Source organism: Ctenopharyngodon idella, chromosome 3 (genome assembly GCF_019924925.1).
Source record: "Ctenopharyngodon idella isolate HZGC_01 chromosome 3, HZGC01, whole genome shotgun sequence".
Classification (NCBI taxonomy): domain Eukaryota; kingdom Metazoa; phylum Chordata; class Actinopteri; order Cypriniformes; family Xenocyprididae; genus Ctenopharyngodon; species Ctenopharyngodon idella.
The window spans coordinates 18,652,240-18,668,410 of NC_067222.1; the positions used below are offsets into that span (position 1 = coordinate 18,652,240).

Genomic DNA, 16,171 nt, shown 5'->3' on the forward strand with positions numbered 1-16,171 from the left:
ATGTGAAACAAGACACATTTGTCTTACCTTATATAATGAAACGACTTCACTGATGGTTCTGAATTTATGATTGTCGTGTTTTTGTGAATTCATACACTCTAAACACACAGGCTGTTTGTCCTCCAGACAGAAGAGTTTGAGTTTCTCACTGTGTAAACTGCAGATCTCCTCAGATCCTGATGAACGCCTCTCATTTCTCTCCTTCAGGAACGACTCACACAAGTTTTTTAATGCAAGATTAGCAGGAGGTTCAGTTTTTTGAGGATCTTCTCCCTGCAGACAGGACACTCCTGAGTTTTCTTGGTTCTCCAGAACTGTTGAAGACACTCTTTACAGACACTGTGACTACATGATAGAAGAACAGGAGCCTTGAAAGATTTCTTGACATACAGGACAAATATAATCATCTTCAGCTGCTGAAGCCATTTTCACTGTTTGAGCTCCAGCGATATAAACTTTACTTTAACTTCCTGAACGACAGTTTCAGAAATAACCACGAGAATCACAAAGATCTGCTGTCTGTTTAGAAACAAATGTCTCAAAAATTCTCTTAAGCATTTTTCTTCATTCTCCACTGATTGCTGATTCTTTATTGGTTTTGTTGAGACTTGGGTCAGCTTGACAGAAATGTGGAAATGAGTCAGTCTCTTCTTGGTTAGTGTTGTAAGAGGTGGAGTTTCTGATCAGCTTTGGGTGTTGTTCAAACAATATCAGGATTTCTTCAGGTTAAATTTTAACAAAATGCATTCAAAATTAAATGGCATTGTGTTTTACAAAAACTGTTCATGAAATTGAAAACTGAGTCGAAGGCAGAGAATTAGTGTGTGGTTTTGCAGATTTGGTTTGTGGTTCTGGGTGTGTGAGTGTCAGCTTTCAGAAATTGATTTTGTGTGTGTAAGCAGTTTAAAAAAAAAAACTGTAATTACTTCTATGAGCTCATTGTTTCTACCTTAAATTAATACATTGTTTAAATTAATACACTGTTACCTAACTGCATGATTTGTATATAGTATCCCAGATAGCATGTAATCTTTGAAACAATGTTGAGTCAGTGTTGATTTCTCAATGCTAATTGCATTGAATTACGTTACAAAGGGATGTTGCTTCAGTTTCACTCTTGCACCCTCAGTTACTGTTGAAGCAATGTTGAGATTTCAACCTCAAATCAATGGTAATATGAAATGAACAAAAACAATCAATGGTAATATTGTTTGGTCAATGTTAATGTTGTTACGGTTGGTTGTTGTACAGATGAGGCGTTCACGGATATCACAAAAGATAAGCATTTATTAACAAAGAAGGAGAATCAACATAACCAATACACATATACTAATATTAGTTTAACATAAGAACAGACAAGGAGTGCAGGGAGTGAGTCCATAATAAAGGGAGTGCAGATGATGAAGTCCAGGTGGCAGGTGTGGAAACACGAAGGATTATGGGTAATGGAGTCCAGGAACAGAGGGAACTGTGACAAATGTGATATTGATTGAACTGAAATATCAACATAAAATAATGTTCTGAACAACATTAATAGTTCAGCTGCACTTCAATGGTACGTCAACATATTTCTGTTTTTGAGAAAACTCTTTAAAACATAAACGACACCTTTCCAGCAACTGAGTCAACAAAAGCATTACAACCTTTAAAAAACAACATTACTTTATAGAAGTCTGTAACTACAAACGGACCAACGGTTCAGGTTTTCAAAATCTGGCTTACATCAGACTACTGCCTCTTTTCCTTTTGGTTCTCTGAAATCTGAAAAAGAAAGTATATTAACTTTGTTGAATGTGACTATGACAACTGAATTGACTTGCTCTTGAGTAACGTCAAGCTAAACACAATATGATTCAGTTTTTCATTTACTCTAGTTACCAACACTTCAATAACACTATGGGAAAGTGTCCAATCATTCCACACAAGTCTTATCTTTATTTATTGATTTATTGTTTATTGATGGAGCTAAACTCCTCATGAAGAGGAATAAACACCTCTGAACTATGGCTCAGTTCATTCTCAGTGAAACTACATAGCATTCAAGTAACAAGTTTATCTTGTAGAATAAAAGAGCTTAGGTTTTTTTAATGAAAATTTCTTTAAAGCTGCAGATTCACCTTGTGTATTTTCTTTCCAAAGTATTGTCTTTTATGTGATTATACTTATGTTATACTACAATATTTTTAATTAAGTGTCAAATAAAGAGGATTGTTTACGCACATCTCTGCTTGTTCTTTCATTTGTTTGGAAAACCGGCAGTGAAAATGTACAATACTCTACATCTTAGGTGGCATATAGCCTCCGCTCACAATCACATGCAGCAGTTTTCCAAATTAGATTGGTCAGGTTGTTCATTTGGATTTTTAACTTGACTCACTTGTCTTTGAGGTGTAAATTATATTGATTTTAATTGAAGTCACTTAAACCCAACACAACAGGAACTTTACATGCAAGTAGTAAGCTATATGGCAAGTACACATCACTTTACATTTTACATTTTAAATGGTTTTTTTACATTAGGGTTTATTTTGTAGCTAACCAGATCATATTCCTGCTGTGTATCGACTATTAAAATGACCAGAGAAACATTTTTACCAAGAATATCAAAATACCGTTTTAGCTGGTCTCTCTCTCTAGTCAGATTCTCATTCATGAATATGAGCTGGTCTCTCTCATTGGTGAGGTTGTTAATCTTGGATATGAACTTCTGTCTGTCTCGAGTGAAACGTGACACACGGCACTATGACTGCGGTCAGCAGAAGAACTCACTGCAGCTGCTCTGGAGCTTCTGATCTTCACACTCTCAGCTCCTGAAGATCAACAAACATGTGGTTAAACTCCTGATTCACTTCACAGAGCATGAGGTCTCTGAATGCATGAAAACTGAGTAAATGCTTGTGTCTTAAAGTCATTATTGATCTCATTTTTGCTGGTATGTTGTGATGAAATGATTCAATACCTGCGAGTTCAGATGACTGGATTCTCGTTGAGTTTACAGTCTGTGGTCTCTTTGAGTGGTGTTAAATGTTATATGGTTTTAGCAGTGGCAACATCATCCATAACTGTGCAAATTATTGAGTGATTTTCAAAAAGGATTTACTTTTTAAAGATCTGTGAAAATTTGGGCCAAATCTGTAAATACTAATACTATGTTTTTCACATCCATAGCACAGTAAAAGTCAAAGAAAATGTTTGAATTGTCTTTGTGACTTATTGGTGAGACTACAAAGCTTTAATTTAAGTGCCTAAATTTAAGAGCTATTTCAAAGTGACTAATTTTAGCTAATTCAAAGTTAGTTATTTACAGCGAGTTTTCTCAGAGATTGATTCGTTCATTTAAATCATGTGAGATTTCAAATGAGAGACAACGTGTACATGAAAGTGAAGCTCAAAGTCAAGATCACTGGATCACGCGGATATATTGCATTCTGCAGGAGACGGGAGAGTGGCGTTTGTCGCGTTTTTGTTTGTGATATTCAAAAATGTTTTTGATCTGCCTGCATTGACCCATTGTATGTGAACACAACTGAGCTGGACGATGACGATGGACTGATTTCTACAGTGCTGATAATATAGATAAACTAACTAATTATTGATTTTTACAATGGAATGATTCAAGAATCTGCAGTGTAAGAAGTGCTATAGAAATAAAGGTGACTTGACTTGACTTTAGAAAGAAAGGAGAAAACATGATAGATAACATGACAAATATCGCATTTTGAGTAAAATTAATGATGACTTTTCCAATGCCGACAGATACAATACTGATTTTTGGCAAGAACTCAATTTTTTTTTAAATGGCGTTTATCACATTTTGGAACCAAACTCTTCATTTGTTCTTGTTTTCTTTATTTTTATTTGACAGTAGTATTTTTTAGCCCTGAACATAGCACATACCGAACCGTACTGAAAACCCGGTGAGCCTAAAACCATGATACAAACTGAACCGTAGTAATCTGAACCGTTGCACCCCTAGAAAATTGGTATGCTTATTCGAAACCATGATCTGAGGTCCCATGCCAAATTTGGGAACAGCGCCACCTACAGGTCATGAGATAATGACTATGATATTTTTAAAACTATTTTTGCTAATAACTTTGAACAGTTTGTTAGAAAATCATGAACTTGATGTATATGGATTCCTTGTGTCATGCTGAATCTGAGGATATCGATTTTGCCAGGATTGGACAAACCAGGTGTTGGCATTTTGAATTCTGTCAAATTCACATATCTTTTTTAAAATGTGACAAATCTTCACAAAATTTGGTAGGGATCATCAACAGCATGTCCTGAAGACACCTGAGAAAAATGAACACAACGCCACCTAGTGTTCCAGAGATGTATGTTTTTGCTTTTGATGTCATTACGTTCCTTGGTTCATGCCAATTCTGACGATATCTCATTTGTCATTTCTAACAATGTGACTGTCTGCCATATTGAAGCAAATAAAAACGTTGTTTTTTTCGATACTTCAACAAATTTTGCCCACTTTTGTCCAAAGTCAGCTCAGATGATCTTTGGACCGAGCCGCACAAAAATGACTGAACAGATTTTTGATCTTTTAAACAATTGGCTTAGCCCAGCTACAGAGAAACTGGTAGCCTGCCAAGAATTCCACACCGAGAACAGACTCAAGTGGAAACACCAACTGGAACCAGTGCCTTCCCAATCTATGAACTGTTCAGCCTGACGATGGAAAAGCAACTTCTGTTGTTCAGCACATAAAGATGAACTACTTACTGTGATCTCAGTCTGTGGTGATGTGGTTTCTCCACTGCATGGATCTTCATGTGTAGCTTCAGGTGACTTTTAATAGTGAAACTCTTTCCACACTGATCACACGTGTGTGGCTTCTCTCTGCTGTGGATCCTCTCATGTGTTTTCAGATGTTCTGACAGACTGAATCTCTTGTCACAGTGTGAACACTTGTAAGGTTTTTCTCCAGTGTGAATTCTCTGGTGACGTTTTTAATCACTCCCTGTAGTAAAAGTCTTCTCACACTCAAAGCAAATGTACTCTCTCACACCAGTGTGAATTTTCTGATGTTTATGTAAACTTTGCAGCACTGAAAAACTCTTTCCACACACAGAACATGAATGTGGCTTCTCCTTCATATGAACTGTCAGGTGTGACTTTAGGTTTGATGACCCAAAAAAAAGTTCTGCCACATTGATCACATGTGAACGGCTTCTCTACAGTATGAACTCTCATGTAACAATCAAGATTATGTTTGTTTGTGAAACTGTTTCCACACTGAGTGCAGGTGAAAGATTTCTTGCCTCTTCTTTTATAACACCCCAAAATAATGTTTTGAATATACTAAAATATACTTGAAACATGAAACTAGTGAAAAAGAAAATTAAATGTAAAGATTCAATTGCTGTATTAAATTTAGAACTGCTCGTGTTATCGTATTTTACTGACTGTTTTCATTTAGAGTGTTTTCTTTCACTGCATGGTTCAGTCTAATAAAATGCATTTAGAATGCTCCCAAAATTCAGGATATGTGGACAGAAAATGTAAGCCATATACTTATTTCATAATATCGCACAAATGTGATATTGATTTTATACAACAGTTAAATAAACAAGACGTTAATATTAACAGACTTACGTTATAGACACCATATTATTGCCTATTTTTGCTCTATTTCGCCAATAAAAATAGTTAATTCCAAACAGAGCCCCAACACTATTTTGCGTCTCTGAGCAACATGACAGTGTTTTGTCCCTGAATGAATCAACCGTTTAAATAAGCAATCACTATTAATAGTGACTTGCTGCCTCCTACTGGCGGTTTTAATTTTACATTTAAAGCACATTTTAATTTAAAAAAAAAAAAAAAAAAAAATTATTTCAAATATCAGTAGGCTATTCAAAGTTTTAGAATTAAAATATCAAAACATTATTTCTGCATTTGTACCTGCAAGTTAAACATTCATGTCCTGCATTAAAGTGTGTAAATGCATCTAAATGCCTCTTCAGATGCAGCTTCTGTGTTTCCTGCATGGCAAAGATGAATTTTGTTTATAATGATTTTATTGGTTTGGTAACAGCCCCAAATGTCTTATTATTCTAATTCACCTTTTTGATTAAATATAAGAATTTGATGCAAAAGATAATGCACACTTCTAGAAATAAAAAAAAAAGGCTTTATAAAATTAAAAATCCCCATAAAGCGGCAATAAAAATAACTTTTGTCGGAAAATATTAATTTCTATCACTGCTGTGAACTGACCACGCAGAACATGAAGAATATCAAAATAAGCTGTGCAGCGCAACACATTTATTTATTTATTGAAGGGGCGGGGCCTGGTTAATATTGTGAAATATCATTACAATTCAAAATAATGGTTTTCTATTTTAATATATTTTATATTTATTTCTGAAATGCAATGCTGAATTTTCTGCTTTATTACACCAGTCTTCTGTGTCACACGATTATTTAATGTATTGTCAACGTCGGAAACAGTTGTGCTGCTTAAAGTTTTTTCTGTGATATTTTTTACAGGATTGATTGATTGAATCCTGGCAGATTATTATTCAAAACATAGAATATGTTGAATGAAAAAATGAATAATAAAATGTTTATATGAGTATACCTATAAGCAACACAAATTTCACTCAAGGATTCCTTACGGAGACATTTGTTATATGTTGTAGACTTTTTATACATTTTATGTAATTTTATACTTTTACAAAGAGTGTAATAAAAATAAACGTCAAAAAATGTCTAAATTATTATTATTATATATTAATATGTTTATATTAAATATGCACATGTGTCAGGAAGGACAACGGCCCCGACCACGCAGCTGCTTGGTAAGATCGTCTCCGTGGTCGTGGCGCTCTCCGACGAACCAAACTGGCAAGAGAGGGTCTGAAGGAAATAGAAAAATCGAAACGACCAAAGAAAAGAGCCCAACGAGCCTGGCGGGTGTTTAATCTCTTAGCTGAACGAATGTATTCGAGATTTCTGTGATCTGTCCAGACATACATAGGACCCCTCTAGCCAGTGGCGCCACTCTCCAAGAGCCAAGCGAATAGCTAGAAGTTCACGGCTCCCTATGTCATAATTACGTTCGGCAGGCGAGAGTCTATGGGAAAAGAACGCACACGGGTGAACCTTTTCATCAAGTGGAGAGCGCTGTGACAGCACTGCTCCCACATCGGAGGCATCCACCTCTACGATAAATTGTCTCTAGGATCAGGTGTAATAAGAAGGTGAATGATCTCTTAAGGTAATTGAACGCATCTTGGGCGGACTTTGACCAGACAAAACGAGACTTAGTCGAGGTGAGAGCAGTCAAGGGGGTGGCAACCTGAATAAAATGAAACACTGATAAAAATTTGCAAACCCCAAAAATCGTTGGAGTGCGGTACGAGACTCAGGGATTGGCCACTCAATGACCGGACGAACCTTAGCAGGATCCATACGGATTCCTTCTGCAGACACAACCGAGCCTAGGAATGTGACAGACCTGACGTGAAAAGCACACTTCTCTGCCTTTACAAAGAGACGATTCTCCAGGAGATGCTGTAATACACGACAGACGTGTTGAACATGCATCTGAAGAGACGATAGAAATGACGTCCAGACACACAAAAATGAAAATATTGAGCATGTCTCTTAAAACGTTGTTAACAAGGGCTTGAATAATGGCGGGAGCATTGACCAGCCTGAGCGGTAAAACCCGATATTCAAAGTGCCCTAAGGGCCTAGATGCTGCAGTCATATGGTCGATGGGGAGGAAGAGAAGCAGCCCGGGAACGGCTGAACACAGCCTGCAGATCATGGTACTCTTCCGGCACTCCAGACAAATCACCGGGTTCCTCCTGAAACACAGACACAGAAGAAACAGCAAGGACAGCAGAGACTAAACACTTAACATGACAAGACAACTTCCATGACAAAATTGTCCCCTCAGTCCAATTAATCTGAGGATTATGCTGCACAAGCCAAGGATGGCCCTAAACTACAGGTGTGACAGGAGAAGGAAAAATTAAAAATCATCTCTTGATGATTGCCAGAGATGGTGAGACTCACTGGAACGGTGGCTCGATGGACCTTTGATAGAACACTGCCATCTTGAGCCAAAACAGTGGAAGGATCCTTAAGATTACGCAAAGGAATGCCCCTCTCCAGCGCCCACGTCTCATCAATGAAATTTCCCTCAGCTCCTGAATCGATGAGAGTTGAGCAGGAAACAGAAGAGCCAGGCCAGCGAAGAATGACTGAGAAAGTGGTGCGAGTCTTTCCAGAAGGGGAGAGAGCGGTTGCGTATTTCCCGATCTACTGACGAGCATCGTCTTTTAGCGGGCACACAGCGACAAGATGTACAGTACATGCAGAGTCTGTAAAGGATGCGACGTTGGCGTTCAGCAGGAGAAATCTGTATCCCTCCCAGCTGCATGGGCTCAGGAAACTGCGCAGCTTCAAAGGAGACAGCAGGTGTAGTCTGGGGAGCAGGTGTCTCAGTAACCACGCCCCGTGCGCTGCGACGCAGCTCAAAACGATTGTCAAGACGGATGGCCAACTCCACCAGTTGATCCAGGCCAGTGGGAAAATCATGGGCATAAATCTCATCCTTAAGATCGGAGTTCAAACTCTCCAAAAAGCGTGCCATCAAGGCAGGTTCATTGAAACCCACATGTAGCAGAGAAAATCAGAGTAGAGAAAGAACAGGTGTGGAGATGATCAGCACGAGCGCTGATTGCAGTAACGAACAGCTGAGTCTAAGTAGCAGTAATGATAGGAGAAAGAGAAACAGGGAAAATATAAAACCCGACTCATGACAACATGATTAATGTATATTGTATACGTTAGCCGGGAAAAAGAAAGACACACTAAAAACTGCAAAAAAAAAAAAAAAAAAACGCAGACGTCATGTTATAAGTCAGACGCAGAAATCACGTCCAATAAGAGGAGTGAATGAAGGACAAGTAAATTGTGAATTAGCTCACACACTGCACTGAGCCGTGTGAGTAGTGTGTTAGCAAAAAACAACAACAACAAAAAACAACTTTACTGCTACACGTGAATCACGCGTGACGTCTGGCTCGACACTTCACTGCCACACATGATTTACGTGATTTACGTGACGTCTGCGCCTTAAATTGAATGGAATAAATAGCAGAATAAAAAAAAGACGAAAAAAAAGACGTTCAGTGAGACGAGTGCATGTAACAGCGTTAAAATAAAGAACCCGGCGGAACAATATATGTTTTCTTGTAAAGCGCTTTGAGAAAAACACTTTTAAAGGCGCTATATAAAATAAATGTATTATTATTATTATTAGATATAAAATTCTATATTTTATGAATGCATTGGTGTACCATTACAAAACTCAGTATGTGCCATCGGCAGATGCTCTGAAGGTACCATGTCATAATGGTATTTTTAAAAATGCTAATAGTTTTATAAAATTTGTGGCCTATTGTAATGAGACTGATCTTAATTGATTCTGTGGGTCATGTTGAGAACATCGATGCCAATTTTGCCATAGTCAGCCAAACTTCCTGTCTGCCATTATGATATTCTTTAAAATCATATTTCTTTGAATTACTTCTAGAAGGTTTGTCCAATTTCGAATCATATAATCTTCAGCCCATGCCGGCAAAAAGGTATGCCTCAGAACAAATGATCAGATTAAGTGTTTATATTTCATTGAACTTTATTGTGGATCAGCAAGAACCTTTTACATCCATTTACTTCAATCAACAAATGATCATTTCAACCTTAGAACAGAAATAAACAATTATTCATCAAGAACAAAAACTAAAAAAAGTGTTGAATGAACTCTTTCAGTGGTACACTAGAAAAATATGATATTATAATGTAAGTAGACTTTCATGTTGGCTTGAGAAAGTCTATCCTTTTGAAAGTCTGAATGATTTAAGTGTGAAGGTTTTGAGTCCATGCTGTCTCTCAGACACACAAAAACACACATCACTATACAGTTGATAGGGTGTTCTGTGTGCTTTCCAGGGTGTTGCTACATGGTTGCTAGGGTGTTCTGGGTGGTTGCTAGGCAGTTACTATACTGTTATGGGTGGAGATTCATGACACATCATTTTAAAAAGATGAATAAATGTACTTGTATTCTGATCTGATATTCAGACCGGCAGCACTCTTACTCGTGTGATCTGGATTAAACATGATGAAAGCAGGAAGATCCAGACCTACAGGAGTAACGATTACTGACTATTGACCGCTAAGATCCTCAGAGATCCATCATAACAACTGAAGAATGGAAAGAGTGTGTCAGTGAAGGTGGTTGTGAATGTGTGTAGATGTGTGTTAGTTACAGGATCAGAGAATGACACCGTTCCTCTGTCATAATCCAGATTCACTCTCACACGATCAAGTTTACGTTTAACAAGAAAACCGGAACCTACAGTCCATCCATATGTCACACACCAAACATCAGTGTCAAATAAATCCTGTCCCTTCCTCTGGTTTGATGCTGTAGTTACTCCAAGAATCCAGTATTTACTCTCTTTAACCTCCACATCCCAGCAGTGTGTTCCTGAGTTAAACCCCTCTGAACCCAGAACACACTCATAATGGTCAAATCTCTCTGGATTATCAGGAAGAGGCCGTTTGTTCCCATTGAATCTCAGACAGTTGAGATCATCAGACAGGATGAGACGTGGATTCGTAGTGTTTGGATCCAGAATGACAGGAGCTGATGAGACACAATCAACAGATGCTTTTATTCTGATGTTCATATAATGATCAAGAGTGAACCAACACAGATTATTATGAATTATGACACTCGTCCTGTTGATCAAACACATCAGACATGTTCCTCTGATCACTGTCAGTGCTGTTATTACACTGAACAAAATTATAACCGCAACACTTTTGTTTTTGCCCCCATTTTTCATGAGCTGAACTCAAAGATCTAAGACTTTTTCTATGTACACAAAAGGCCTATTTCTCTCAAATATTGTTCACAAATCTGTCTAAATCTGTGTTAGTGAGCACTTCTCCTTTGCTGAGATAATCCATCCACCTCACAGGTGTGGCATATCAAGATGCTGATTAGACAGCATGATTATTGCACAGGTGTGCCTTAGGCTGGCCACAATAAAATGCCACGGATGTCGCAAGTTTAGAGGGAGCGTGCAGTTGGCATGCTGACTGCAGGAATGTCCACCAGAGCTGTTGCCCATGAATTGAATGTTCATTTCTCTACCATAAGCCGTCTCCAAAGGAGTTTTTTTAGAGAATTTGGCAGTACATCCATCCGGCCTCGCAGACCATGTGTAACCACACCAGTCCAGGACCTCCACATCCAGTATCTTCACCTCCAAGATCGTCTGAGACCAGCCACCCGGACAGCTGCTGCAACAATCGGTTTGCATAACCAAAGAATTTCTGCACAAACTGTCAGAAACCGTCTCAGGGAAGCTCATCTGCATGCTCGTCGTCCTCATCGGGGTCTCGACCTGACTGCAGTTCGTCGTCGTAACCGACTTGAGTGGGCAAATGCTCACATTCGATGGCGTCCGGCACTTTGGAGAGGTGTTCTCTTCACGGATGAATCCCGGTTTTCACCGTACAGGGCAGATGGCAGACAGCGTGTATGGTGTCGTGTGGGTGAGCGGTTTGCTGATGTCAACGCTGTGGATCGAGTGGCCTATGGTGGCGGTGGGGTTATGGTATGGGCTGCCGTATGTTATGGACAACAAACACAGGTGCATTTTATTGATGGCATTTTGAATGCACAGAGATACCGTGACGAGATCCTGAGGCCCATTGTTGTGCCATTCATCCACGACCATCACCTCATGTTGCAGCATGATAATGCACGGCCCCATGTTGCAAGGATCTGTACACAATTCCTGGAAGCTGAAAACATTCCAGTTCTTGCATGGCCAGCATACTCACCGGACATGTCACCCATTGAGCATGTTTGGGATGCTCTGGATCGGCGAATACGACAGCGTGATCCAGTTCCTGCCAATATCCAGCAACTTCGCACAGCCATTGAAGAGGAGTGGACCAACAATCCACAGGCCACAATCAACAACCTGATCAACTCTATGCGAAGGAGATGTGTTGCATTGTGTGAGCCAAATGGTGGTCAGACCAGATACTGACTGGTTTTCGGCCCCCCAATACAGTAAAACTGCACATTTTAGAATGGCCTTTTATTGTGGCCAGCCTAAGGCACACCTGTGCAATAATCATGCTGTCTAATCAGCATCTTGATATGCCACACCTGTGAGGTGGATGGACTATCTCGGCAAAGGAGAAGTGCTCACTAACACAGATTTAGACAGATTTGTGAACAATACTTGAGAGAAATAGGCCTTTTGTGTACATAGAAAAAGTCTTAGATCTTTGAGTTCAACTCTTGAAAAATGGGGGCAAAAACAAAAGTGTTGCATTTATAATTTTGTTCAATGTAGTTTCACACTCATTTTCATCATCAACTACAAACATTAAATGTGTGATTCAGACATTTGTGTCCATCAAGAGAAACTGATCCTTTGGGAAAGTTAAAATAGCAATAAATCAATGAGATCTGATGAGATTTATGTTGTTGATGGAAAAACTGTAAGTGTGTGTCTGATCTTCAGCAGCATCTGATCATCTTCATTTTATTGCCTCATATAGTCTGTGTAGTTTATTCTTACTGTCTGTTGTGTTTGAGTTATGTTGGCTTGTGAAATTAATACTATTAATCTGAGACTACATTTTCTAGTTGTAACTCCTCCTAACAATCACCAAACTTGACTCAGACCTTTAGACCTTATCTTTTATAACTGATCAGACTCACGCTTTTCCTAAAAATGACGATCAAAATGGAATGTTCAAAAGAGCCAAAACTGTTCAAACTCCAACTGACAAAAATTTAAATCTATCTATCTATCTATCTATCTATCTATCTATCTATCTACCTATCAATCATGAAGCACCTTTAGCTCTCCACCCATCCATCATTTCCAGCTCAGATCTTCTGCAGTCAGACTCACTGTTTTGGACGATGTCCTGCATCTTCTTCCAGACTCTGAACGGCAGGTTGCCCAAGTAACGTGGCACATGAATCAAAGCTCCAGAAGCCATCTGTGGATCCGGCTGTGAGCTCTGGACTCTGGAAGAACATTCAGGAGTCAGAACTGCAGTGGCTTTGGATCAGAACCAGAGAGACCAGAGACAGGAGCAGATCACTCACCTTTCCTTTGAGACTGGAAACTCCTGCAGAACAAACACACCATTTATCATCAAGAACTCAATCAATGAACCAATGATCAACCAATGATCTGAAATCAGACCTTCAGAAAGCAGACGTCATTGGCTTTCATCATCTCCTCCATGTCTTTGATTGTGTGTGAAAGAGCTGAGATGTGTCTGTTCATCTCCTCCAGCTTCTCCTTCATCATCTGCTCCTTCTGCTCCTCTTCCTCCCTCAGTGCAGTGATTGTAGCTTCTTCTTCATCTCTGAGAAACTGATGAAGCTTCTCAAACTGCTGTTTAATCTGACACTCTGTGTGCTCAGCTTGAGACTGAAATCAGATCACATTCACTTCAATCATCTCAATCGACACACATCAACACTTCACATCATTAATACCAGAGATAAACTCAGATACTGACATATAACGGATCCAGAAGCAGATTGATGCTCATCATTTACAGAAATAATAAACTGGAATCCATTATATTAAATATATCAGATCATAAGTGTATATAGTGATCCTACAGCTGTAATGAAAATGACTCTGATTTTGTTTCCTCACCTTGATGTGTTGAACTGTTTTCTCAAACTCTCCTTTCATTTCTTCATTGTGTTGAAGTTTCTCTTGTAAGGACTTCAGTGCTGTATTGAACTCCTCCTAGAATTGAACAAAATTATAAAACACCAGATTATAGTGAAGAGAAGACAGTGATATGATCAGATAATGCTGTGGAAAAGTATTTGGCCCATCCTGATTTATTCTGTTTTTGTGAACAACCAACACAGATTATTATGAATTATGACACTCGTCCTGTTGATCAAACACATCAGACATGTTCCTCTGATCACTGTCAGTGCTGTTATTACACTGAACAAAATTATAACCGCAACACTTTTGTTTTTGCCCCCATTTTTCATGAGCTGAACTCAAAGATCTAAGACTTTTTCTATGTACACAAAAGGCCTATTTCTCTCAAATATTGTTCACAAATCTGTCTAAATCTGTGTTAATGAGCACTTCTCCTTAGCCGAGATAATCCATCTACCTCACAGGTGTGGCATATCAAGATGCTGATTAGACAGCATGATTATTGCACAGGTGTGCCTTAGGCTGGCCACAATAAAAGGCCATTCTAAAATGTGCAGTTTTATCACACAGCACAATGCCACAGATGTCACAAGTTTAGAGGGAGCGTGCAATTGGCATGCTGACTGCAGGAATGTCCACCAGAGCTGTTGCCCATGAATTGAATGTTCATTTCTCTACCATAAGCCGTCTCCAAAGGAGTTTTTTTAGAGAATTTGGCAGTACATCCATCCGGCCTCGCAGACCACGTGTAACCACACCAGTCCAGGACCTCCACATCCAGTATCTTCACCTCCAAGATCGTCTGAGACCAGCCACCCGGACAGCTGCTGCAACAATTGGTTTGCATAACCAAAGAATTTCTGCACAAACTGTCAGAAACCGTCTCAGGGAAGCTCATCTGCATGCTCGTCGTCCTCATCGGGGTCTCGACCTGACTGCAGTTCGTCGTCGTAACCGACTTGAGTGGGCAAATGCTCACATTCGATTGTGTCTGGCACTTTGGAGAGGTGTTCTCTTCACGGATGAATCCCGGTTTTCACCGTACAGGGCAGATGGCAGACAGCGTGTATGGTGTCGTGTGGGTGAGCGGTTTGCTGATGTCAACGCTGTGGATCGAGTGGCCCATGGTGGCCCATGTTTTTGTGAACATCTCAAACTAAACTGATTCAGAAATTAAAACCTACTATATAACAAAGGAAGTCTGAGTGAACACAAAGTAGAATTTGTAAAAAAAAAGAAATTTTTTATTGAAGCAAAAGAGTTATCCAATACCAATTGGATCTGTGTGAAAATGGATTTGCGTAACGTAACACATTACTTTTCATAACAAGTATAAGTAACACTATTAGTTACTTTTTTAGGTAGCAAGCACATCACTAGAGGGACAGAAGGTTGAGTAATTGTCCCTTTACATGTGAAACAAGAGTAATTTGTCTTACCTTATATGATGAAACGACTTCACTGATGGGTCTGAATGTGTGATTGACGTGTTGTTGTGAAGTAAAGCACACTAAACACACAGGCTGTTTGTCCTCCAGACAGAAGAGTTTGAGTTTCTCACTGTGTAAACTGCAGATCTCCTCAGATCCTGATGAACTCCTCTCATTTCTCTCCTTCAGGAACGACTCACACAAGTTTTTTAATGCAAGATTAGCAGGAGGTTCAGTTTTTGAGGATCTTCTCCTGCAGACAGGACACTCCTGAGTTTTCTTGGTTCTCCAGAACTGTTGAAGACACTCTTTACAGACACTGTGACTACATGATAGAAAAACAGGAGCCTTGAAGATTTCATAGCACACAGGACAAGAAAGTTCTTCTACAGATAGTGAAGCCATTTTCACAGTTTGAGCTCCAGCAATCTAAACTTTACTTTTAGAACGACGGTTTCAAAAATAACCACGAGATTCACAAAGATCTGCTGTCTGTTTAGAAACAAATGTCTCAAAAATCCTGCTTTAAAGCATTTTTCTTCATTCTCCACTGATTGCTGATTCTTTATTGATTTTGTTGAGACACGAGAGTCAGTTTGACAGAAATGTGGAAATGAGTCAGTCTCTTCCTGGAAAGTGTTGTAAGAGGGTGGAGTTTATGATCACATGGGTGTGTTCAAACAGGTCAGATGACTCCATCAGGATTTCTTCAGGTTAAAAATGAACAAAATGCATTCAAAATTAAATAGCAGAAAACTGAAAACATTTGATCAAAAAGAATATGATGTAAGACTTGATTTTCCTGCTAAGACAAAAACTGAGATCAAGCACCCTGCAATAAAGCAATAAAACTCATCTGGAGAGAAGATCTCAAAGAAATAGCGTAGGACAACGCCTTGCCCTCACACATCTACAGGATGCAACAGCCCCCCCCCCCCCCCCAACACACACTTACACACACAC

At 39.1% G+C, this 16,171-nt stretch overlaps 1 protein-coding gene across 1 annotated transcript; it reads right to left on the minus strand.

Annotated features, from left to right (window-relative positions):
- Nucleotides 1-9,643: 9,643 nt before the first annotated feature.
- LOC127508152 (E3 ubiquitin-protein ligase TRIM35-like) lies at nucleotides 9,644-15,847 on the minus strand. The gene is made up of 6 exons (XM_051885842.1): nucleotides 15,218-15,847; nucleotides 13,752-13,847; nucleotides 13,287-13,517; nucleotides 13,187-13,209; nucleotides 12,987-13,105; nucleotides 9,644-10,687 (listed from the first exon to the last, which is right to left on the minus strand). Exons 1-6 carry the CDS (start codon nucleotides 15,611-15,613, stop codon nucleotides 10,197-10,199), a joined length of 1,356 nt encoding a protein of 451 aa, XP_051741802.1. The 5' UTR covers nucleotides 15,614-15,847; the 3' UTR covers nucleotides 9,644-10,196.
- Nucleotides 15,848-16,171: the final 324 nt, after the last annotated feature.

Excerpts from the sequence above, each read along its gene's own strand:
- LOC127508152 (XM_051885842.1), bottom strand. The coding sequence starts at position 15,613 with ATGGCTTCACTATCTGTAGAAGAACTTTCTTGTCCTGTGTGCTATGAA. Across the intron at positions 13,848-15,217 it reads AAGTCGTTTCATCATATAAG|GAGGAGTTCAATACAGCACT; the intron begins GTAAGACAAATT and ends GTTCAATTCTAG. Across the intron at positions 13,106-13,186 it reads TTTCCAGTCTCAAAGGAAAG|AGTCCAGAGCTCACAGCCGG; the intron begins GTGAGTGATCTG and ends ATGTTCTTCCAG.